Below are 27,254 nucleotides of genomic sequence, written 5' to 3' on the forward strand. Positions count from 1 at the left end.
TGGAGCATAGCGTTACACTAAATTTGTCCATTCCTTTGTAACATTCAGGAGTACGCTTCGACCATTACGACCATTTAGAATTTTATATCGCTTTCCCTTGTACCAACATATGCTTTTTAGGCGATTGTCTACGACTTTCCATATCTTCTTTATCTGGCAAACTCAAAATCATACGAATTAAGATTAACGACTAGAGGCCAGCTTACAGGACGCGCAGACCAAGTTGAAAAATGGTCGCCTATCGCACGTGACGAATATATATTCATACATATATATATATATAAATAGGTTCAAATTTTAGTGTGGCAGAGAGTAAAAGTAAGCTCGTGACTATAGTGAGTAGTCAATCGGTAAAGGCTTAACACTTACCGATTGGCCACGTATCGACTAGGCAAGGATCAGGGAGTGATCCTATCTCTTTCTTCTTCCTGTCTGTTCCTCTGACTGTCACCGACTGTTACGCGAATAGCGGACATACCTTCAACAATTAGTCATATTAAAAAAAAAAAAATTAAAAATAATAAACAAATGAAAACATTGTAGCGGGTCATGGTTAGCCATTAAATAGCCCCATACCGCGTTAATGCGGATACTTATGTAACGTCTTTTCAAAACAAGATGTTAGATGGGAAGTTGTCGAAAAGGTGGTCCGATCGCAACAGCGATAGTCCTTGCATGCAGCATGAGGAACAGTTCACCATATCCGAACAAACTTAAGATACTCTTGCACCACAAATGGTGTAGGGCATTTAGCAGAATGCTTTACTCGAAAGAAAATCTTGCTTTTCTTAATGTAAAACAAAACATAAAAAAAGATTAAATATAAATAGATAAATAAATTGACTAAATAACTTACTAATAAAAATATTTATTGTTTGTTTTCTTCTGTGTAATCTATTAATTTTGCATAAGTTGTGTCGAATTGGAAAATAGTACGTTTTGCATATAGAGCTGGATTTGTACGACAAATTCTGTACACATGTAACATAAATGAAAAATTGAAACAAAATCGTCATATCACTTATATAAAAAGAAGTAACCACATATTTCTACTGCACAAATCTATCTCGCTTTCCTGTCCTTCTGATTCCAATCGAAAGAGCTACTCTCCAGGCTGCTCACAATTGGATCAACCGTCTACTTTTGCCAAACAATTTATGCATTCATATATATGTATGTATGTAAGTCCATATATTTGTTAAGCCTCTGTGTGCATCCGCTTCCCCGTAAGACTTATCTTCTGAGTGATCACCGTGAATTTAATATTCCATTGCTTTAACTGTGGGTCATGGGCAGCCCTTCATATCGTTTTTAAAACCCTTAGCTTTATCTATTTAACCTGTAAGTTGGTTTGGCAATTGTTATTCCAAATTTTTTAACATCAACTGTATGAAAATAGTACGAAGAAAATAAAAAAGAATTTATATATGGTATAAATGTCTCCTGGCTAATCATATATAGCAGACACACCACGTGCGAATTATACGCCTACATATTTTTCTTTCACGTAATGGAAACAATAAAACCATGGAGTAAATATTCACCGCCACAGTTGATAACTCTATGGCTGCCACAAAATACTGAAGTTATTTTACTGACTTTGATTCAAAGTTACGTGGCAGCTGCCCTTTGCTCTGCTGTGCTCCGCTTCACTTGAGAGCGGAGTAAGTAAGAATAGTTTTAGAATGACTGCAAAGGAATCTGCAAATGGAAACACTAAAGAGATACTGTACAAGATATCTTGCTATCATTGGTTTGTAGTTGCTTCAAACGACTTGATGGAAATCAAAGTTGAGCTAATACTCAGCTTAAGTGGTTTGGCTTTAAGTAATTACTTGATCATAATTTTAATTAAAATTTGACATTACTTTGTATGAAAATGAAAACCAGAAATGTTTTTTCATAAGACTTGGTATCTTATTGCGAAACATACATATCAACAAATTTAGAATTTGTTTGGCATATATTTTTACGCGTAAGCGATTTTAATAAATGCATATTTTATACGATAGACTACTTTTATGTAACTTCGATTAACCACCAAAATCACATAAAGTGCGACCCTGTCTCTTCAAAACATAAATGATGTCACTTGCTGCAACGGTTCTTCGCTTAGCGTGTTCGGTATACGTGATAGCATCACGGATAACATTCTCCAAAAATAATCTCAAAACGCCTCGGATTTCTTCATAAATCAAATCGGAGATCCGTTTCACACCGCCGCGACGAGCCAAACGCCTTATATCCGGTTTTGTTATACCTTGAATATTTTCACGCAATGCTTTACGACGACGTTTAGCACCGCTTTTTACTAAGCCTTTGCCATCTTTCCTACGTCCACCTATCTCTTGTTTGCTTCACTTTACTTTTATTTTTGCGCTTCTTCACACAAAATAGTTTGCAAGCGTTCATTGATTATTTCAATATCTCCTTCAACACTGTTTTGAAGTGTATTCAAGATTTTTTTTTTCATTTTTTTCGAAATTTTTTGGCAGCAAATAAATAAAAGACAGGGTTTTCATAGGAAAACTATAATTGCATTTGCTTTTTCCGGGAGACGACCTGGATTTTTATAGTAGTGGATGTGTGAATACGAGTTTTTCTCAGGGAGAGCTTAAGTAGCGCTATAGAATGGTGAATAGAATATTGACTTGTTCGGTTGAAAGTGCTATCCTTAAGTTATGCGTAATACAACATGAGAAGAATTAAACCTGGGAAAAATTTTTACAATGCCATCTCACATTATTCAACTCTTGAAACTCTATTCAATTCTTATTGAACCGCGAATATAGGGGGAAAACATATTTGTTTGTTTTTTTTGATTTTTTAGTCAGTGCCATAGAATCACATTTTCTTTTCTGGATAAAACACCCGTCGAATAATTAAACAAATACACAAAGTTCTGAGATATTGTAACAGACGCACACACAGGAATACGCAACGTACTAAAATATAACACCATATGGTACGTTATGAATATCATGCAATCTTTCAACAGATTGCATCTACTGCCACCTATTTGTTTAATGGTCTAATGAAGCAAACATTTTGTTGCATACACGTCATTTAACATGGAAAAGTTATAGACTTTCTTATGCTCACGTGCTTGTGTCTAATATATGATAATTTGGTTTTAAAAAATTTAAAAATTGTTGCACAAACGCTGCATTAGGCTTGTTGCGAATATTAAATACTTATTATCTGGGCTACGAAATCGAGTATTTATTCGCTTATGCAGTAAAATAATTTTCCCACAAAAGTTGGAACGGACGTCAAATCGGAGGTCAATACTTATGTGTTCAAAGCACAGAATTTTTGAATCTTGATTGCATTTGTGTCTACCGAACAACTGTTCGTCAAAACAACTTTGTGATCTGAACTGAAGACTGTATATAAAAAAGAAAATGGGATCGAAAACGCGACGTAAAATGTTTACACGTTCATCATGGCAAAAGCGGTTCAAAAAAGCCAATAGCAAGAAACATTTCAATCCTGGCCGGATGAAGTACATGTGTCTTGATTTTATAATTCAGTTAAATAAGCACAGCAGCACTATAGGTCAAAGTGTACGTGCTTGTATGTTTGCGCCAAGTAGGGTCTTTCATTGCGTCGTTAATAGCACTTGCTGACATCCTATATTCCCCAAAATGCGTTCCTCCTATTCTCTCTATTCTGCCTTCTGACAAAACAGCATTAAATTGCTCGCATAGAATAAATGCTTCAGTGGTAACTTTAAAAGTGAAACGATCACACGTACACATTCAAATATATACAGTAGAGTTGTAAACATTAGCTTATACGTGAAAAACTATGTACGCGATAAAAAAATTGACAAAAAATGTGACGAGTATGCGCGATATCATCAAATGAAACAAGAAAGAAAATTCTATTCGGCTATGGTCGTATCTTTTGCACCCACCATATTTTTCAATAATATTGCATGAGCGTAGCCAGTTTGCCCAATTTTGCACACATAGTGCAGGCTATATGAGTAAAGCACCCATTTTCTGAAGCATTCTTCTGAGTGTCGCAAACGTTCTGACAAAATAAATATAGGCGGTTACCTGCCGCCACATTCCAACCCAATGCGCTATTCACGAGCAATACTCTTAAATCAGTTTTTTTGAAAAATGACAGCGAGTTTGTGTGTGTGTGTGTATGGTGTGTTCAAATAAAGGAACAAAGAAATTAATTAAATGCGACACCTAAAGCAAAGAGCCGATCACTTGCCGATCCATCAGTTTTTAACGATAGCATAGTTTGTCTAAGTGCTTAGTACTCTTCTCACTCGGAAACCGCTAAATGTTGTGCCGGCTGAGGTGATTTCATGCAATTTTTTGATTAGTAAAATTTGCTTGTCTTGTGACTTCCTCTTCCTTGCTTATCCTTTTATTACATTCAACATAGGAGCGTCTGCAGAATATAAGATTAATATGAATTCTCATCCAACCGTTTCCACCATAATAATATGATAAATGTAAAGTAAAAGCTTTACCTACAAAACATTGTGCATTTGGAAGTATTTTTTTCGAAGAAATTTTTACAAATTCTTTGCTGATTTACTAAACACCGTCCGAGAAAATTCCTATCTTAATGGATGTCAAAAAAACGCAGCAAAAGTCAATCCGACTGAATAGCAAAATCCTATCAAGCAAATTGAATTGATTCTTTCGGGCCTGTAAGCTCTTTCAAGATGTACGCGGTTTTGCTTAATCAGTTTTGCACTCTTTCGATCAGCTATAGTGCTACCTTCTGCTTAGTTTAATGTAATTTATCTGACTAATGACAGAATAAAACTGAGCGCGTTATTCTTTACGCTCGACGCTTGCAACCCGTAGTGCAATGTACGTCAACTAAAAACTAATCTTGTCATAGACGAAGTTTTTGAACTTTCGAACATCAACTAGTGATTTTCGCTTCACTTCCACTACGATTTTCATCCGCTATAGTTATTTCATCACTTATTATCCATCGCTTTATATATGATCTAAGCGGCTTATATTTCGTAACCAACTCCGAAAGGGAAATTCTTTCGAATCATTTCCGTATAGGTCAGATCAGATTGTATCCTAGTCCGCCTGATTTGCTCAGTAAAGTAAAACCGCCACTATCAAGTTAGTGTTCGCGGGTTCGAATCTCAAGTGCGATAGAGTTTTCTTTTGCTATAGTTATAGTGAGTGAAGGCAGAACACTTATCGATTGAACGCACACCCACTAAGCTACGGCCACGATCTCCCTATTTATTTCTCTTTCTTAAATGTTCTTCCTGACAGGCATCGTGTTAAACGAATAGAGGACGTACCCTGAATGTAATGAAGTGAGTAATGTAGTTTTTTTCCAGCGTCCTCTGTCCAATTGTTCTAACATGTATTAATGATAAATATTTAGGAATTTAGCGAACTATTCTTGCAAAAGATTTTTCGATAGAAGATACAACAAGAAAACTTTCCCAATCTATTCCAGCTTTCCATTTTCATTTAATATGGCAAAATATGATTTTGTACTGACTTTAAGGAAAAGTGTTGAAATTAACAAATCTAGGTAAGCAGTCTTAACTGATCCAATTCCATGAGTTGCATTTTTCACTGCGGTGGATCGTTGGGTTGATTCTGAATCGTTAGTACCAGAAGTGTTGCATCTTCTTCCATTAGTGTTTTGTAGGTCATCCGTATAAACTTATTTCAAGTGGTGTAGGGTATAATTAATTGATTACGATATTAATGATTTTGTGTGTATGATGTGGATTTTTAATTGTTTTCGTAATTTTTTGATTTCCAATGCAACTCAGAGGCAATTATCGGTTTTTATTGGATGATTGGAATTGAGCAAACCTATGTCGTACCGCGTTATTACGCAAACCAATTATGTATGCAAATGCCAAACCCCGACATCCATTGTCCGCGACAAAATGAAATGTGGACGCAGAAAAGCAAGAAGCTAAAAACGAAAAAGCATTTACGGTAAATGCAAATCAAAATGCTTGTTAAATGCAGAAAATCGTAACAAAACGACAACGATGAACAATAAAAAGTGAAAATAACTTTACCCTATTCCCTGCCTCTTTTTCCCGCTTTTCGTCAACAGTTTACTTTCAAACTTCGTACCTTTTTACAAAAAAAAAGTCAACGATTGGAAGAAAAAAAAATTGAAAAAAATGTCTTCTTCCGCTAATTACTTCGTACTCTCTTTACAATTTTTCTTGGAAAAGAAGAAAATTGCAAGAATTCAATTGCTTTGCAAGAAGGTGATGATTAATTAAACGGTGACGCCTAACATGGGCCTAGTCTTTCCGTTTGCTAAAGGAAATGTAGTTAAATAGTAGGAGCAAAATTAGCAAAACTATTCTTATATACGACACCACTAGTGATACTAGCTTGACTTAAGTGAGTGCGGATGTATGCATCGTCCAGGAGGACATGAGATAGACCCAACTATTGGCATACCAATAAAATCGATCGATGATTTTAGAGTCACTTTGAATCACTTCTGTCCATCTGTCCGTCTTCTTTTCTTCTAATCCCCTTACGGGCGGCAATTTTGACATATTTTGATGACATTTGCTACACCAACGTGTGGTGGCCCAAAGACGAATACTGTTGAAAATGGCTGGGATCGCACCATTCCTCCGATCAGTTTCCAAATAACGCCTTATTTTGGAAAATGATTTAATATTGGACCTTGGTCCATTATAGTCTTTTCCCTTGTTATAAGAAATGTTTCTACTTGAGGTTGCGTCTATTATCATCTGTTAATTTATACTTAGCGCTTAGTGTATATATGAATAATCTTGCACAGTCACCATTTTAAACGAGTATACAATTAATGCAAAGTATCTGAAGCCTATTATCGCACCTAACTTCCCTGATAAATATTTATACAAACCTTCTCAAAAGAATTTCGCTCTAAGTGATACATGGTTTGTTATTAAGGGATTGGCTTTTTCTCTTTTTCTCCAAGTTGATCTTTTTAGCTCCTAAATGCCAATTGACTCTGGTCATAAACGTATTTACTTTATAAGGTCTTAGGTTTTCAATCTAATACAACATCGTCCTCTTACAGCGTGTTATGTATGTGTTTGTAGGAGACTATATATATATATATGGATAATTCCAGAAAAAGATTGCATTACTAATTGAACACCGAGAAAGTGTATTGGATCTATTCTCATTTTTGTGTGTGTGTGTGTGTGTGTGTGTAAATCATCGAAACTCTTAAACTTAACATCTCGAGAAATTTATACTGGCATTTAAGGACTTTGCAATAAATCTGAATTGTTATCTTTATGACTAGCAAAAAAAGACCACACACAGCAAAATTGAAATGATGCTTTAAAATAAATTTGAAAAAGAGCAGAGCAAAAAACTGTAAAGAAGAACTTATTTCATTTGACTTTTTCGTCAGCCGAATATATTAAATATTATGGTTAACGACTCCATAACTTCTTTAGAAAACCTTAAGAAAATCATAATGTATTCACAAAAGAAAATATTTTCCTATAAAACTTTTCCAAGTTGACAAATTTATTTTCTTTATTCTTCTCTTCTCAGTTCTTGATTCTTATTTGTTTATTTTTTTCAGATCAAAGAAATTTCTTTTTGGTATATTTATCTACGCTTCTTATATATGTGTTTTTTTACACCCACCATCAAAGGATGGGAATATAATTATTTTATCAAAATGTTGGCAACATGTAGAAGGAAGAAAGCTTTAGAGTCTCCATAAGGTATATGCATTCTTGACCAGCATCTAATATCGAATCCATGCAAACATGTCCCTCTATACGTCGACCGGTATATGGCACATGGTCACGAAAGTGACGATATAGATTTCAAATTTGTCGTGAACATATCAAGTTCTTGCACGCAAGTGCAAGTTGATAATGGAATGTGTCAAGGGACATACCTACAGAACAAGTCAAAGTGAGAGGATTTTTGCTAATCACTTGCGAACTACAACAGATACAGCAATAAAAATTTGCACGAATATTTTATAACTACTCTTACAGTGCTTGCATAAAAAAGGGAAAAATCGACTAAGCGCACACAATATGTGAAAATTTCATTCTTTTATCAAAACCTTTGTAACGCCCTGAAAGAGTATTCGGAAGCGTATTGATAAAGTGTCCGTCTGCCCGTTTTTTAGTCTATGATCGGCAAAATAAACATGTCAGTTTCAAATTGAGGAAAAACCTTGGAAGTGGGCACGAGCACGTTTCTGCTAAAGATAGGCCAAATCAATCAAAGGGAAAGCCCATTACAAAGCATAAAGTGGGAGGATCTCTGTTTTTAAAAGCAAAGAACTGGGCATTCTTGGGCTTGTTAGTCGTAACCTGCAGCAATATAAATTTCTCAATATTCCATATTAATGTAAATGCGTCGGGTATAGAGGATTCGGCGATAATCGAATATAATTTTCTTACGTGTTTAGATTTGCTTTGTACAGAAATATTTATCAAGTTTTTCTTCAAATTTGTTTGGTTAGTGCGTTTGTTTGTTGTTTTGCTTGCCTTAAAAGGTGTATAGCTTCTTTTATTTGCACTATGATATGTTTACAAGATTTTTAGTGCATTTCTCCTTCTTCTCCTATGTCCTATACTGCGACAGAATTGACAGTTTTTCTTGAAACTTAACAAGTTTGAAATAAATTGAATTTTCTCATTTGAAACAAAAAGAGAAAACCCATGTAAGTTTATTTTAAGCCAAGTTACATGTATTGAGTTACATATGAATGTGTATGTATGCCTTGATTTTTCGAAAAAATTTTACTTCTTTCGCTTTTAAAATTTTTCTTTTTACTCGTAGAAGGTAGTCTGTGGATCAAGGAAAACAATGTTGTTCTTTTCAAAATGTGCTCACTCGATATCACTTCTGGAAGCATTTTCCTTCATTTAGTGCTTACGGGAGTTTTTCGTTTTTCAGTTCCAGAACAATTGCAGAAGTATTTGAGTCTTCCACACACCTTTTTTTCTTTATTACAAAGTAATTCAGCTGCCGTCAGCTGATAGTTATGGATGCAAGCGATATGCAAGGGATGCAAGGGTGCGGCTTTCTATGCCGGAATGCATGTTTCCGAAGATTAGGGCCCCTCCAGGATAACGAAGTATCGAAATACAGGAAGACAAACAAATGGTTGGAAGTGGAAAAATACACTTCTCAAATTTCCTTAAAGCACTGTTTTTCACAGTACACTGTACAATACTATTTAATACTATTGCAGAAAATGAGGTAAAATTTATGCTGATACATTCTCTTTTATCTGAAGTAAGCATTAATTGAGTGAAGCATGCTTCTAAAGACAACTTTTTTATGTTTGTAATGGAGGCAACAAAGGATTCCTTAGAATATAAAGAATGTCTAAGGGATATTAAGCTTTCGCAAAGTCAAAATTTATTTCATTCATAAATGGTTTTGTTTTATACGCTACATATCTTGTGGTTCAAGTGGATGTGGGCAACACTTAGAACGACTCACCTTTTGTTATACCGCCCAAATCAGACGCGCTTTCTAAATCGATTTAAACTTTTCTGTCCGTCTTGTTTTCTTATGTTAGCAGCCTGCATGTCGCAATTCTTGAGATATTTTTATGAAATTTGACACACCTACTTGCTTTGGTCCAGAGATGAATGTTATTGAAAGTGGTGCGGATCGGACCACTTTTTCAATCACTTCGAATTCAATCACTCTTCTATTTAAAAACCCGTCATATGAATAGGTTGGAGTAGGGTATTTAATGGTGGGCCTTGATTCAATGTAGTGTTTTTACTTGTTTATTTTAAATGAATGATTATATAATGTTTTTAAATTACATCTTTTGCTTTTACTTTCTACACTTTTAGGTAACACTAGCTTTGTTTGACATTCTATTAACAACAACAGCTACAAAAAATTCGTAAAAGAGGCAATGTAAACATTCAAATGTGAATGTAAATAATAGGAAAAGTGTTCAGAAAACATATAATTGAATGAATTACAGCATACGCATGAATTGCTTAAGTACAACTTAATGTTTGTATAAATTGTTGCTCTTTTACATCATTTTAAATATTTACATAAGAAGAAATAAGATTCGATATATATATCGAATCTTGCATATCCAAGATTCCAAAAAAAAAAAAAAAACAGAAATGGTCTGTTCACTATACATTGAAGTCAATAACAACTATGTTTAAATAACTTTTTCAGATTAATTTGGATTTTCAAAATATTCTTCTTTTTTACTGTAATTTGGCTAAATTTATTTATTTTTAAATTTAACGAAGGATTTTAATGCCACATTTTATTAGACAAAAGAGATCATCACTTTTCCTCTTTGATTCGAAATTAAAATTAAAAAATTATAATTAAACGGAGCCCAAAAAGCCTGGCGAACCATTAACATCGAAAGCACTGTGCATTTTGCAAAATCATCTACAATGTTTAAGGGGTTTCTATATTTCAATGTCAACGTGACTGAACAATTAATCGAAGCAGGCCAGAATATACCAAAGGACATATATCTCACATCCTAACACCTTTGCCGTCCAAATCGTACGACAAACTATGGCAAAAGTGACTGCTTCTTCCGTCGACTAGAATTTAGTAAAAGCTGCGATAATATGGAATGATTACAAATGAATGAAAAGTAGAGTGCGTCAAAATTTTCTTATTCGTACGCCTCCAAGTCTGTTTAGGCCGAAGATCGCTCGTGGCTTTTCAAAGTTCAATTACAAAGCCCGCTTTTGGTTTGTTTTCTTCATTATTCACAGAGAATGTGACTGATGGCCAAGCTGGTCAAACTAGACAATTTATGCTCGAGAATGTGGGGGACTTCCTGTTGCAGAAACAAGGAACAAAGAAACGAATATTCTTTAAATCTTTGCTTAACTCGGGCAAAATGTAGATTTTGGCCACAATTTAATGAATGCGGAAAGTTTGGGTGAATTGGGGTCTATCCCAAATCCTCCTGCGTATTACATTCGCATGTACCCAGTTAACCCAGTGGTTAAATGGTTTAATAAGTGAAATGCTAAAACCGAATGTAGAGCTCCTTTGCAGCCAACTAGTACATCCCAAAAATGAATCTATGTACTTTCGGAAACACAATGAATAAGCATAGAGTTACTATTTACTATAATTAATAAGACCAAGAAGAACAGATACAGGCAAGCCTCCTATTTTCAAAACTTTATTTGTATATTAGCGCGATATAATTTTTTTTAATCGCACGCATGCTCTTAATGCACGCTCCGCTGAACCCATTTTCTGAGTTGAATTAGAACACGGTTTCCGTATAATGCGGTCCGAATTAAACGCGTTATAGTAGACTTGACTGTATTATACGAGCAATTTTTCTTGTTTTCGTTTTGTTTGTTAAGATCTGCAACGCTTATGCTTCATTTTATTAGAGAAAAGCAGCCTACAGCCCACACATAACCATTCCATATATGTATGTATACCAGTGTACGCATGCAGTTTGTTATTTATGGGTATACTAATGAGGTATCAAACGTGTGATTCTCTTCATGATTTCCATTATTTTGCGATGAACAGTTGTTCGTTATTCGCCGTAGCATGTACGTGCAAGCAACTGTATTAAGCGAACTAATGTAAAGCATTCAACAGTTTGCTTTGCCTAACTATAACGTTTCGCTTTGTTATATTTTCTAAATGATGGAAATCCTGTTAACGTTTTCATCAACGTCATTAATCATTAGAGATTTGCATTCTGTAAAGTATTCTCGGAATCACAGCACTATTTAAACGAAGTTAAAGTTTGCTTATTATTAAGCACTTCATCCGGGAAAGAGCTGAAAATGTGTAGTAGAGTCGACATGATCACAGTTGAGTGATTATGAAAAGTAAATCTATATGTTCTTAATCTATAATAGTAAATTTGTATGCGAAATGTATTTTGGACCGATTTTCATCATATATCAGTAAAAATTATTGCCATAGAAATTCTTACTTTTTACGGGAAGGCTTACATGGGATGAGGTCCATTAAATAAATCCATCCTCTTCCAATTTTGCATCTTAATTTAGTGCGCTCAAATACTACTCTTTACAAATTACATTAAAAACTACAACATTTTTCTATCTAACAGTTGTATTTTAATGGCGTTTTGTTAGCGGAGTCGTGGCAAAAATGATCGGAAATAATCGATTTTTAATAAGGCTTACCTGTGAAATCAAGAATTGGGAGCGTAGTAAAATTCATTTAAATATGTCGGAAACTGCTACAGAGATACATACGCTAACAATACACGGACATAGGGGCAGAGAACGTTAAGTCTGTTCACAAAATCCTCCTGAATCGAAAGACTCTATGTCAAGTGCTCCTGGATGCTGTATATATTCAACTCAATTTAATATGCGATTGCTAGAGGTAGCACGCTATGTAAAGTAGTTGTGGAAAAATCATAAGCGAACAAAGTACAAAACAAGAAAATAAATCCAAAATTTATTTAAAATGCGTGTAGCGTAGCACACCTGAAGTGCTACTTAACATAAATTTCCACAGAAAGTGAAATGTCATAAAGGGAGAAATTTAAAATGCTGCCTTAACTTAACCTGTTGATAAGCATTAATATTTAATGCGCATAAAAGAGAAATCTTTGAATTCTTCACAGCGAAAAAGAAAAGCAACGATTTTTTTTTTGTTGATCCGAATAAAGCGAAACGAATTTATACCGAAAGTGAAAGAAGTTTAATCGGTAGCCGTAAATTCATAAACGTTTTTAAGGTGGATTTTTAGGATAATTACTAATAATTATTGCACCTTGTTTTTATATTACAAATTATTCCATATTAACTGGCCTTTCAGCCATGTTGGACTAAGAAAATGGACACCGTGTCGATGTTCGATTGATCTCGGGCAGTGCACTGTCCAAAGTCATCGCTATTTTTATATCCACTTCGCCGTCTGTTAAGACACTTCTGGGCTCGACACGAGAAGACAGGCGCTTTAGAGCCTTTTCCCTATCCTGGCCAACTATCGAAATGTGTAACACTATCACGATCATTTGATGGAAGTTTGCAAATATGCTCTATTGCTTTGGCTAATATAGATAAATTGAAAAATTTATTTTAATATAATGTATTGCTAAAATTTCCTGTCGGAAGAGCTTTACACATGTCATCTATGTCAATATGCTTTCAGTGCTATGAGCAAGCGGCCTCTCGTAAATTCATATCACTACAAATGTGTAGAGTTCTCTGACTTGCCCCAGATCTTCATTAATTGGTATTTAGAATCCGCACTCAACCCTCCCATGGTAGATGTTAGTGTAATGACTGACGAGATTAAACAATGTCCCGATGCAGCCAACGCCAAAACTACTTAAAGTCAACTTAGGTGAGAAATTTGTAGCAAAGCTAACACAATAAAAAAGGAATCACTTTAGAAAGGATTACAAAACAAATATGTATTATGTATGCATTTTAAATGTATGTAGATTGTTCAAAAAAAAACCCTCTGTAAAGTGTAACACAATTTGTTAAACAGTTTCTAAGCACATATCCGTTTCTCATATGGTACTCAGACAGGTTCTAACAACATTTTTAAAATATCAAATACGCAATGTTTCTGTATGCATAAGGCAAAGGACAACATATGCCGGAAAACAGCAGACAAACTGAAAGCAATAAACAAACTAAGTACACCGAATTACTCGTATTAGGTAGAGAAAAAATTGTTGAAAATATATTCTAAGAGATGCAAGTAAATAACAAGATATGTCAAGAAATTTCTCAAAATACAAATGAGTAAAAATTTTTCTGGTATCTGTGACAATAGTTAAGAGCAGGTACAAAATATAATTGCTTTTCGTTTAGTTCTTATTGAGAATTTGTAGCTTTCATGTTCGTCCAATGCCTTGCAATTATTCATATAGCGACTTTTCAAAGGTAAATGGTTGACAAAGTTGTCCGATCTGAAATTTCATCAGAAACGTCCATCCTCGGGCAATAGGCAGTACTCAATAAAGTCACTATGAACAGATCGGTGTAATAAAAGCTCAGTTTATCTTACATCCTTCTCGTTGTATATATATTCCAGAATATATTCCATTCGTATCCTGCACAGTTTTTTTTTTAATATAGCATCCAAAGTAATTATAATATAATTACAACGAATAAATAAATACTTAAAACATTAAAAATCCGTCTTCCTATCTACGGTAGCTTGAACCATATTATTATTTTTCCGATTAGTATATATTAAATCGCCATGCCAGCGGGTCAAGAATTTCGAAATTTTGCAAATGTTAAGACAAGTTTAATTTAGAATCCAGGAATTAGCATTAATCAACATTGGCGGTAGTCAGCTGCCGCAAGAAACCAATCTTTCTTTATCTCCGTAATTTCATTAAAAATTACTTTCCCGATCTCTAATATATCTTTATTTTCATAATATCCCGTTACGTAAATTTCGTGTTATTACCCCACACAAAGCTAAAGTTTTTGTCGCATAGGCGTACGGGCATTGTAGGCGTGTTCTTGGAAAAGTTGAAGTCACTTTCAGATAATTTTCCCAATTTGTAGACGGGAGAATGTTTGTCACAGGTGTGACAATATTGGGCACATGGACCGATGGACAGATTAACAGACGGACAAACGAAAAGACGAACGTGCTAATTTAAAATTGGCCAAGAATTCATACACTTTATGCGGTTCTTAAATTTTGTCTCTGCGCGCTATAAAGTTATTGAAAAAATTTTAATTTTAAGGTCATAATATTGGGCAAGCCTGGTCAATTTTTCCCATTATGCTGCAGTATTGCAGTATTAATCATAGAATATACTTTCAAATTTCTGGACATTTATTTCCTATAGTTTACGAATAATAAAAGTATTCTCAAATTACTTGGTAGTTTGGGCGTGTGCCTCGACCGATAAGGCCCATTTTTAATACCAACCTACGTGCAAGAAGTTCCAGCGTTTCTGTAAAATTTTTCAAAGTCGCTAACTCAATTTTTGCGGCCAAGAGCATGTTTGGAACAGATATTATACAGACGGATAGATGGACAGACCGACAGAGGGACAGACGGAATTGCTTCGATTTAGAATTTGATGCCGATCAAAAATACATACACTTTGTGGGATCTCTAACGCTTTCTTCTGGCCGTTGCGAATGTTTTCACAAAACGAACCCCACATTCTTCAGTGATGGGTATAAATATATTAAAAATTTTTCGTCCTCCTCCTTCAAACTCTTCTTTCGATTATTTTTTAATTAATGTTTGGAGAATGTACTCAAAAATATTTTAAGTTTAAAAAAACTAACTAACAAAATTGATAACAAGAACAACAAAAATCTTTGAGATTTTACTGCGTCTTATGTTGAAAAACTTCTTGGCGTATCTTGTTATTTAGTTGTCTCTAGCTACACACATATAACATAGTACAATACAAGGAAAGTTACATGAAACTTAAAATTTTTTTTTTCTTTTTGCAAGAATGTTTTACTAAATTTAATTTATTCAGTTGTGTTAAGAAAAAAAAAAAAAAATTTGAAATGATTCCAGCAAGGCAATGACTGTAGTTATTTATTCGAAACAAATTTTAGTTATAAAGTCAAATAATTTATTAAAAATGAATAAATGTATTCAAATGTATGTATATAATGAAAAAAATAAATAAATAAATAAATAAAAACATTTTCCCAATAAAAATTTTTCTTACAGGAGAGGCTTTTAAAAGCCGTAGAACTATTATAAATGATAGGAAAAATGTCTTTATAATCATATGAAAAAATGGAAGCACTTAAGGATGAATTTATAGAAAGGAAATCTCAATACAAACGTAAAGGCTAACGGGATGGTTAAGAAAGTAAACCACAGTAGATTTTTCAGAAAAAGAAATCTTCCCGTTAGCTTAGTAGAACGTGCGAAAGAAATTTTTTCCTTGAAATTTTAAGTTGTTCCCCCAAAACACTCCTAAAAAACTTCTTGCCTTCATGCTCAAGATATGGTGTTAATTTCTGACTGTGAGCCGGCGAGGCAGTAGGATATCATGTAAAAACACGTGCACAGATTAGCTCAATATACACACAAAGTTTGCAAAGTTTGCCTAAAAAAATAGATACGACGCAGTTATCTTTAGGATGTAAAAAGATATCGATGTCCCTTGATCCCTTATATCGTCTTCTCGTCGAGTTGTTTTGGAATTCTTCGTACGTCGCATGGCGCACTAACACGGCTGCCCATCGCCCCGCTCAGGCACAACACTGAGTGGTTTGTATTGCAGTTCTATTGACGGCAATTGACAGAATATACAAGGAATACTTAGTACGAGACAATTTACGATTGATATAAAAGCAGAACGTGTTAGACGTGTGTTAGAAAGCGATGAAAATTCAAGGTCAACATGCATTTATATGCTCACATATACATTTGTATTAATCTTTGTTCCATATATAATTATTATTATATGTAAAACCATTATACATAGGTCCTCCGATTAACACGGTTAATTCGTATCGTACTATGCTGTATCGAAACCGTATCGTACGAAACTTTTCACTTTTTAATTTAAACTTCAATATCATATAGTATAACGTAACATTAAGATGAGATATAACATTAATCAAACCAATGTGCACAGTGTTGTATTGAAACATATTTACATTATTCATTGTATATTCGCAAATGTTGTACCTTGTCGTGCTTTAGAAGTACCCTGTCATTTTTTTAGTCACTTTGATACATTATTACTGTTATTACTATTCATTTATTAATTATTATTATTTATGTTTTTATTTACCACTATTCATTATCGTCATTAGCATGTTCGTACTATTCACCAGTTGTGGTACAAGGGTATATCAAGTTTATGCGGATGTACGCAGCATTCAGATGGAGGGGGATAGATTCACCTTTTCTTATATTGATCGATTCAGAGTAACTTTCTTGATCGATTTAAGCTTGTCTGTCCCTCCTTCCGTCTTAAATTCTTGTAAAACAATTGTTATTCTCTTCACAACTTGTTTGATATTTTATTTGAGAAGGTCTTGAAATGCAGCCACCCCAAAGTGACTCTGTCCATCCCGTTTTTTTTTTTTGTGTTCAACCCACACAACCCACAGGTCCCAAATTTTTAAGATGTTTTGATTAAATTTGATACAATGACATGTTTTGCCGCAAGGACGAACGCTATAGGTATTGATTAAGATAGAATCACTTTTCTGACCACTCCCCCATTTTTCTTTCGTTTTTTTTTTTTTTGTCTTTGTCATTCAGTCAAGCAATACAAGGAATAAATTTCTTGTTATGCTAAAGAGGGGCTAAAGATAAAATAAATTACGAAGTGCAAGGGAGAAGTAAATGAAACACACCTTAAAATTAAAGTCTTTAAGTTGCCTTTATAAAGAGAAACTGATTTTATGGTTGATTAAATTTATATATATATATATATGTAGTTGACTTGTTAAAGCCTTTTAGAGAGCATTAAAAGTCTTTACGGACTTTATCTTGCATAAGGTTTAGTTAATTGCAGGTCGTATCGTTGATAAGGGAAAATGAACTTAACGAATAGAAGTCTTTCTTCTCTCTTTTATAACTTAAGGAACAACGGCTCCAAATGAAACAATTAACTTGGATTTTAACTAAGCGTATTAAATAATTAAGTCGGACATCCATGTGAGACTATGTGACATTAATACTAATTTGCTTTTATGCAACTCTTTAATTCATTTAAGGCAACACGAACGAATATCATATTAGATCTAATTAAAAATGAAGAAAAAGTGCTAATCCGTTGAAACGTTTAGCACAAAATTAAACTTTCTTATCAACGGTAGTTTGACGTCGAGAAACAAGTTTAATGAGTTGCATGTGTGAGCTGTGTATGGAATTATTTCTTTCTAAGCGCACATAAGTGAGACACACACTTTTTTTTTTTGTTTTTACCATAGAGTTTTTAATCCAGGCAAACAGTTCGATATATATGAACAGATAAAAACTTGTTAAATGAAACGAACTAATATGTTTTATGTGCGGATGATTTGCGGAAGAAAGTGAAATAAAACAGGTAAGTAAATTGTATTCGGTCATGATCGAATCTTTGATACCTAGCACCGTTATCTTGAAAAGGACCAAAAAAAAAAGTATGTTTTCATACTTTATAATATTGGGTGGGTGCAGCTAACTTTTTCTATTCTTCGAATATATGTGAAAATTTGTATGGTGCGTGTATTGTACTTTATGGGGCGTGTGAGCGTTGCGGCCAATTTATCTCATTTTCAAGTCCCTTTGCGAATTCGTAGCCGATATCTTTCTTTTTGATGGGGCAGAGTATATTTACCAAAGCTATTATACACTTGGGCAAATGGACCGGTGGACGGACAATCGCACTCACATGCTTAAGTGCATTCCGAATTTGAACCTAGTCAAAAATTCGTTACTTTATAGCATTTGTGAAAATTGCTTCTACGCGCTATAAAGCTATTTGATCCAGTATAATATTGAAGAGGTCTGATCAACCTTTTCCCTTTGTACAGGTACTAAAGCATCGTCCAAAGGATATACGTTCAAATTTCTGCAGTTTATCTCCTGTAGCTTATGAATTATAAGCAAAAAAGCAATTTTTTTATTCCCTTTGCAAAACAGAAATGCTCTCAGACAACGTATTCTTCGATCGATTTCAATACCAACCCGCCTGCAAGAACTTTCAATGTTGCTGGCAAATTTGAAGCCGACACCTTCATTTTTACGGGCAGGAGAATGTTTGCAAAAGACATTACGAAGGCGAACAGACATACGTCTAATCGGCTAATCAAGGATATCTATACTTCGTGGGTTCTCTGAAGCTTCCTTCTGGTCGTTGTGAAATGAATATTTTCATCCTTCGGGTGGTGAGTGTAATAAGCAAGAAATCGCTAATCAAATTTTCTCCTTTTTTCATGTACGTTAATATAAGATATTTTGAAAATAAGTAGGTGAAGGAGGAGGAGGAGAAGAAAATAAATTGGAATTAAATTGATAAACCCATGAGAAGCGTTTTTGAGCTGAATGTGGGGGATCGAAAGCTAAAAGATAAAAATATCAAAAAAAATTGTCATCGTTTTTTCGAGCTTAGATTATTTTCTAATCTAGTGTGAGCGTGCATATGGGCGGTTTGCAACTGTTCTTTGACCTAATAATTTTGATAAAGAAATGAATATTTATGCAAGATCTTGCCTTTTCATCTTCCTTTCTATCAAATTTGAAGTCGATATCTTCATTTTTGCGACCAGGAGAGTACTAGCAACCACAAAAACACACAGACGGACAGACAAGGCGTAATCAATCACGCTGATCAAGAGTATACATACCTTATATGGTGTCTGAAGTTTCCCTTTCAACGTTACATACATTATGAAACGTAAAAACAAAATGAGTGTACGCCCTTCCTTCAGTGGTGGGTATGAAAAAATTATAAAATTTGAAGAGATTTAATGGATTCAGTTGACGATAATCATTGTAGTCTTTCTTTTGTAATGAAAATTTTCTGTTCAATTCAATGATAGATAGTTGCCGGGGTTTATTGCTTTAATTAAACCATACTACATGTACGGTGCGTTCTGATGTGGAGATAAAAAATATGCAAACCAAATCATCACAGTTCAACATTGCACGCGGGCTGTGTTAGGCAAGTAAACATTGTAAAAAAAAAGAAAAAGCAAGTACACCGCAAATACAATAAACTTGGGAATTACAAGAGTTAAATATGCGAAATCTCAGTAAAGCAAGAAGATATGTTTGTAGTGAATTGTAAAAACCTGGATTTGCTTTCGATTGTTTTAAATGTTGGCTTAAGAGGGGAAAGATCCCTTCACTGTTGTTGAGATTTTAAGACAACTTTTATTATTTTCAAGAAGTTGAAGCATTTCATAGTCGCAACAATATGTTCCGATTGATATCGAAGAGAAGCAAGCGCTAATAATAGTAATGTTAATGAAAAGTAAGCATTAAAAACTCGATATATTTGAGAACCTGAAACATGAAACATTGCTATCTGGATTTGAACTGAAAACTAGAATGTCGTAAAAACGACCGTTACGTTACAAAGATGCGCTTAGTCAAAGCCTTACTTGAGTATGACCGATGGTAGTCTCTTCTCTAGAGGTGGTGTATGTGAATTAAATTGATTGAGCTCAAAAGCAAATTGGAACGCTACGAAAATGGGTTGCTTTTTTAGCTTTACCGTTGCTTCGGAAACGTAAATGTATTCTTCTTGTTTCTTTCTTGGTTACGTTAATAAATGGTATTATTGACTCACCGACAATACTTTTTCTCCATTTTTCTAGAAACTTTATTTCCATAACATAACACTCAGCCATTGTAGAGATAATTACGAGTTTTTCAACGCTTTTTTAAAGTCCTTTGCAAAAATCTAAATGAAATCTATAATTTAATCTCAGTAACGCATTCCTTACATTCTATCAAATCAACTGCTCTTCATATGAGCGCCTTGCCTACGGCGTACCTAAATTAAATTCTAATATCGATCCATTCGTTTGTCTCGAAATTTGAACTGAACTTGCTTACTATTATCGGTTGCCAATTTTTTTGAATTTTTGCAACGGCTTAGGAGTTCAATCCCAAGACTGACCTGTACTGGCCCCGCATATGGTTCTCCCTCTTTTTCCCTTATTTGGATGCCGCTTTCGCATGAGACTCTATATCGAAGCGCGTCTTGCAAAAAACAGGCATATATCTTCCATCTTTCGGTGTCCTTAAATATGACGGCTAGCAAGCTGCCTGGCGTAACTTCTTCTTGCAAAGATCTAAACATAGACGAAAACAGAACGCTGCGCATCGTCGTTTTTGCCTCACCACAGATCGCTTGCGTTATTTGCCCGGAAGTTGGAGCGGCAAAAATAAGTCGAAAAATTTCCAGGACCAGCGAGAATTTGTGTTAGGAACAAATTCACGTCTCCGTTTCTTCTCCCCATCCATTGTTCCACGTTTAGCGTGGGGATGTAAGTACACCTTCTTTTCGTGCAGTGATCTGCGGGACAGCAGGCTTAAGTCTGCAGACGTTGTTGTAATTTCCTTGGCAGGGGTTCGTTTTCTTTTGCCGCTATGGATATATAACTGATCCTACAATAATAGCTCGATGGGCAATATTTGTGCGAATGTATGTAATCCTCTGAAGAGTGTAAGACAGGCCGATTTTTTACTATATCGATCGAATCAGAATTTATTTCTGAATAGTGCTAACCTTGTGTGTCCATCTGTCCATGCATAGACAGCCATGTACCTTTGTGTTGAACTTATAGGTCGCAATTTTTGCAACAAATTTGCAATTTCCAATATTTTTCCAAAAACTCGTTTTATGAACAGATTTCAAAAATGCAAATTTTTAAAAAGTTGCCGCCTGTATGTTAAACAAAATGGGCATGGACAGACATCCGACAGAGAGACAAGTTTGAATACATTCAGTAATACTTTGCAGTAATTAGACATTTTCTGATACATTTTTAGCACTTATATGCACTCTTTAAATATTACGAGCTGTCTGTTGCAAAAGCACAGTTTGGTTTATTTATAAAATTGAAATTTTTATTTATAACATTTATTTATTTTTTTAGTATTAATTTTTTTTTTTTTTTATTTACATCACAAAAGATCATTTATCCCTGTTTAACAAGTGCTTATGACAACGTGATGTGTTGGTGTGCATAGGTTTTTTTTTTGTTCACAGCACATAGTACATGTAAAATTGTGTTTATGGATGAATGCATATATTTTATTTATTTTTACGCAAAAATATGGTCCGAGGTGGTTTAAATGTTCAACTGTGTTATATGTGTACAAAAACAAGTAAAAAATCATGAAATGGCGAAATGAAAGTTGATGGAGTAATGAAGTCGTTTACATAAAAAAATTGTTGTGATATGTTGAAGGTTTCAAAAAGTACGAAATACGGGATTGTCCCTATCTTAAGCTGTTTGTGAAATACAAGATTATATATGGCTTCGACGAAATTATTTTCTCTTTCAAGTCTAATGCTCATTGCATTCATTCATTCGTTGTTAGAGCGTTAGAGTGCTCGGAAGAATTTTTGGTTCAAAATTCAGATCGGTATAAGTAGATAATAAAATTGAATTTTGTTTTTCTTTTTGTCAAAATACTTTGAGTGTCCTTTTCTTTTCACTAAGAACTCCCCAGTATAAATGAGTTGAAATGTAGTCCTAACAAGGATGAAAACATTTACTTCTATCTGCTAAAATAGAATGTGATAGACTTATCGTACAGTTTCACTCTTAAAACTTGTACGAATATTTTATTTCATTCGAGGCGTATGATTGACGTCAAATGATCGTTTCACGGCATTTAGTCAGTGTCGCCAATTAAAGGTAAAAGTTAATCAATAAATATTTCATTCTTTCTCGATATCATTGTCAAAAAATATTCAATTAATCGATGTGGCGTTCAAAGGTTATTTCAAACGTTGCTTTCAAACGGAATGCGCTCAATTCATGCAAACTTTTTGCTTTTTTTTTGCACAAATAGCAAAAGCAACAAAAGTTCATGTAAATTGTGCATTTTGTTCGTTATTCCATACGTTTTGTTCATAAGAAATTTTTCTGATATTTTTACATAAATTTTAATTGCTTTACATTTATGCGTAGCTCTATGATTTCCTTCCCGAATTTAATTGTCACAGCAGGCAAAACAAAAATTTTAAAAATATCGAATTTCTGTACTTAAGTACATTGGGTGCGCGTGATTTGATCATCAAAATATTTTTCATCTTCGCACCGAATTTTACCCATCTTTCTGACAGAAGGGCAATATCGTGTCGAAAAAACTATATTGCTTTGGCAGCGATCCAAACATTGACCCATTTCTGCACTTTTTTAACACTTCGAGCCAAGCCATGCAGTATCGATCTGAACAAGTGATAACCAGGAGGTGCTATATCTGCTGAGTACGCTACGTGCGGCAGAGCTTCCCATTTAAGCTGCAACAGTGTATCCTTGACAACTCTTACAATGTGTGTCCTAGTGTGTGCCGGTCTTTCTTGCAACAATGCATCGTTCAATTTATTCAATTGACTTTAACAGCTCGTAATACACTACACTTTTCTGATCCTACCACATGCACGCCAGCGGATGACCTCTTTAGATTCTCCAATGCCTTTTGAGGTCGTCCTTGGTCCACTTTTCGTCGTCAGTCACAATACCCTACAGAAGTCTCTTTTTGTTTTGTCTGGCAAGCAATGAAACCGCGATATCGAAATGGTTCGAAAGGGGTTTTGCAGTCAGTTCGTACGGTACCCATTTGCTCTTCTTTTCGTTTTTTCTCACCGCATGTAAATGTCTAGAAGCAGTTGATTGTTGGAGAGTTGAGCTGAATTATCGTCCAATAAGTCGTGCAATTCATTGTCTTCGAACTTTTTTGGTCCTCCAGGACGTCCTTTGTCACCGCTTTTAAATCGTTATAATCAAAACCAATAATTGGAATACGATGGAGCAGCATCATCGTAAGCTCCTAATAATGTTTGATGGACTTTGTCAGTGGATTTCTTCGAATCAAACAGCGAAAGTAATGAATCTTGACAATGCAATCTTGAGCGTTCCATGGTTAGCATCTCTACACACTAAATGGAAAGCTGATATTTTCTCTAAAGAAAGATCAAAGTCATCGCAGTTAGCCATTATGTATATTGATAGCATGCACTACTTTATCATTTTCAAGCATCCTTTTGAGTATTGCAAGCATTTTGATAACATAGTTATACCTGCGTCGTACAGTGGTGGATATAACAACTGTAAAAGCATAATCCACACGGATTTACAATTCAGTTTACTGACAAGTTTTGTCATTTTTTACATGCTTTGCTGGAGCTGAGAAATTTTTGGCAAATTTTAAAATCGCTGTCACAGAGTGCGCTGATGTTTGCTCAACGCATGAGCGTAAAAAACTTTCAATAAAAGTTTTTCATTTCCTGGAAGAGTTTATTGTCTTCACTTGGATGCGATTTTCAGATAAATTTGCACATTTATAATAAACTTCTTATATAATTACGTTACAAATTGCAATAAACTAACTTTGTCGTTCCCTTTCTTCTGTATATTGAGAAATGCCAGCTATATGTGTCGTAAAGGATACGAACTCTTAGTAAGCGTAAGGACACCTTTTCGTTTAAGTTTTTCGTCTCTTTTTTGTGCACTCATAGAAAAACAGGCAAAGGTGTTTATGAAATGATCACAAATCAATTTTAAAGAGGCAATCCATCGCCCACCACACCAACAATTGCTAAAAGTTTCTAGTAAATGGATAGCACAAATACGGCCTACGGGAGAGAGAAAATAAGTCAAACAATCATAATGTTTGTGTGTCTCGTTGAAGCTTCAATATGCTGTCCTTGTTGTTTGCTGTGCAAGCACGCAATTACCTCATGTATGAAATTTCTTTTGCTAAGGTTATTTACCATGTTTCAACCATACAAGTGCAATATAAAAAATCTCATCTCTCTATTTCTTCTTCTATATATATATATATATATATATATATTGTTTTCCATTTAACATAACACTACCACAAAAGAAAGTTTTTACAAATTCTTCGGAAATTTTTCAAAAATTAGTAAAAAATTGTTTGCTCCTTTAAAAAATGATTTTCTTTTTATTCCCGCAAATCGACTCGAGGCAATGATATCCTGTTTACAAGCAGCTTCTAGACGGGCTTGGCGAATTTTTCGATGAATGTCTACTGAAGATTATAAAGATTCCATCATTTAATACAGGGGCTAAGTTACTTTAATCCAGTTGTAACATATTTCTTTGTGATTCTCAATCTTTCCTTTTTTCAATATCTTATTAGTGTATCCGCTAAGCTCGTAGAAAATTTAAAGTAAAACAAGTTAAAACTCTAAGCACGTAAGACTATTTCGTCTAATACGGTTATCCGTATAACGACTTTTTAAATCAACGCAATTTATGGGAAGTGATCAACAACAAACGTATTCCGACCTTTCTTTATTGGCTCAAAAGACTTCAACATATTAAATTTGTCAATTTTTGCGGGCCGTTGGTTGAACAGAAAAAAGCAAGATGGACAGAGGGACGGACAAGATTAAATCAATTCAGCAAGCAAAACTTGATATATGCTTGCAACACAAGTGATGTAAGGTACAAGGACTACATTGATTTCTTTTCGAATAGAGAGGAGAGATGCAAAAATTGTTGATGGAAAGATAAAGCATTTTGCTCGAAAATAGAATACAATGAAAAGAAATTCAAATTAAGAAATTCTGGTAGTGCAGGGGATAACACATCATTCAATACTCACAATACATCTGTATGTCTTCCTACGCCCGTGTTGACGAAGCCAAAGTAAAAGGTGCACCACAAAAAACAACAACAATCTTGTTTCCAAAAAGCCATATTATCGACTAGGTTTTACGACACATTATCTCTTGTTAGCCTTTATGTCACTAGAAGTTCATTACTGTATCGCATGAAAACTCAATCCAACTAAGTGAAACACTAAGAATTCAGCAAATTCTCAAATGAGCAATGATTAATATGTAAATCATGTCGTCAGATAAGGACTACACTTGCCCAATACATTTAAAGGCAGATAGGAACAAAAGTTTACTCAAAATGAAAATCGAGCGAAAGAGATCATAAACGCACGCATAAACTTACACCGCTACATTGTCATTAACTCATTTGTAACTGGATCTGAAAGAAATTATATGACGCACATGGACAATAAATACTTACAGCCTCTCCCTTTCCTTCTCTCTCTCTCTCTCTCTCTCGCTCTTTTTATAAGTGATACTAGAAATATTCAATTAAACCTGTGCGCCATGAATGCCTTCCCTCCCATAGTTCCCATATTTTATCGATGGTTATTAAAGAGGCCAAATTCAATACAAATGTTGCTGCAACGTACGAACCGTCTATAAAGCACATTCGAGAGTAAGTGAGTGGGTTACTGGGTGCACGCGTGTGCTAAAAAAAAAAAAAAAAAAAAAAAACAGAAATAGGTTCAAGCATGCATTTATTAACATTCAATACTACCCATACTGCTACTAAAAAGGCTATAGGCTATAGGTTAAGTTATGTAAGCTGTCACTGTCACTGTGTGTGCACAGGCATTTTTATATATGTATATGACACACAGATGAACTAACTTAAAAACTTTTACAAATATGCTCACTCTGCACATGGTATTTCAAGTCTTTACGTACCCGGCCAATAATAAACTAGAAGAAAACAAAAGGAGAAAATACTTAACAGCGTATGATGCAGACTTGCTTTTTTACTAGCAAAACAAACATTGTTCACATAGATGCGAGAAAAATACTTGTTCTCGTATATTTTATTTATAATTTATCCGGAATTTCTCATATAAAACTGATGGGTAGAACTTTTAGGACTTCGCCAGATAAAACGTACTCTTATGAATTATATATGAAGCGAGGCCTGTAAAGCGCTAATCAAACTTTTTCCTTATGCTCCCCATTGAAGGCGTTTCAACGAAAAAAAAAAAAAATGTGATACTCCATAATCGTCTTTGAAGTCTTAAGCATTTAAACTTAAAAGCCTAATGTATCTCGTAAGTTCATCCATAATATTTTAACGTACATTCTGAACTTCGAGCTGTCCTCACTCGACTTGGGTAGCGTTGCATGATCAAAGCAGCTATTATCTGGCAGAGTTTTGCCTGACATTTTGCTTTTTCATGGGTTTTAGTTACTACTTTTGGCGCAGTGAAATACGTTTTCCATCGGGCGAGTAAGCTATAAGCGTACAATTATTATAAAATATTATAAATGATCGTTACAACGGATTATTTCCACTACTGTGAAAAATTCCTTTAGAATGTTGTTTACAAAAATGATTTCGCAATTCTTTAAATATTTTCTCATAACATAAGAGATACATTAATCCAATAAAGATACCGACACACACCAGCTAGGGTGCGGCCATTCCCTGTCACTTTCTATTTTCTCTCTTCTCATTTCTCTCTTCTCTCTTCTCTCTCATCGTCGTCGTCTTACACATAGAGCAAATAATCCTTGAGTGGTTGGTCATGTCAAAAAAGAAAAAGAGTAATTTTCCCTCTTCACCCTTTAGTTGTTCACTTAGTTCATTTTCTTAAGACGAAGGAAGCATGAAAAAGGAGATTAGATCAAATAGCCTTCTTTTGGGCCCCTTTCGAGTGCTTCTCTTCATCTTTTCACGGATTATTATTATTTGTTAATAAAAACAACTTATTAACATTGATGCTAGAAGATGTAGAACATAGAATGCTTAATTATGCACTTAAAGTCATTTA

At 34.5% G+C, this 27,254-nt stretch overlaps 1 protein-coding gene across 1 annotated transcript; it reads right to left on the reverse strand.

Moving 5' to 3' along the window:
* Nucleotides 1–2,033: 2,033 nt before the first annotated feature.
* On the reverse strand, nucleotides 2,034–26,646 carry LOC119635452 (histone H4-like). Its single transcript, XM_038030264.1, has 3 exons — nucleotides 26,561–26,646; nucleotides 23,270–23,389; nucleotides 2,034–2,355 (listed from the first exon to the last, which is right to left on the reverse strand). Exons 1-3 carry the CDS (start codon nucleotides 26,644–26,646, stop codon nucleotides 2,034–2,036), a joined length of 528 nt encoding a protein of 175 aa, XP_037886192.1.
* Between the last annotated feature and the right edge of the window lie 608 nt (nucleotides 26,647–27,254).

Source organism: Glossina fuscipes, unplaced genomic scaffold (genome assembly GCF_014805625.2).
Source record: "Glossina fuscipes isolate IAEA_lab_2018 unplaced genomic scaffold, Yale_Gfus_2 26, whole genome shotgun sequence".
Lineage (NCBI taxonomy): Eukaryota > Metazoa > Arthropoda > Insecta > Diptera > Glossinidae > Glossina > Glossina fuscipes.

What these genes read in the sequence shown, in the direction of transcription:
- LOC119635452 (XM_038030264.1), bottom strand. Translation starts at nt 26,646, where the DNA reads ATGTCAGGCAAAACTCTGCCAGATAATAGCTGCTTTGATCATGCAACG. An exon ending in GACAGCTCGAAGTTCAGAAT is followed by an intron (nt 23,390 to 26,560) that starts GTACGTTAAAAT and finishes ACGATTTAAAAG; the next exon opens with CGGTGACAAAGGACGTCCTG. An exon ending in CTTCTAGACATTTACATGCG is followed by an intron (nt 2,356 to 23,269) that starts GTGAGAAAAAAC and finishes AGTAAAGTGAAG; the next exon opens with CAAACAAGAGATAGGTGGAC.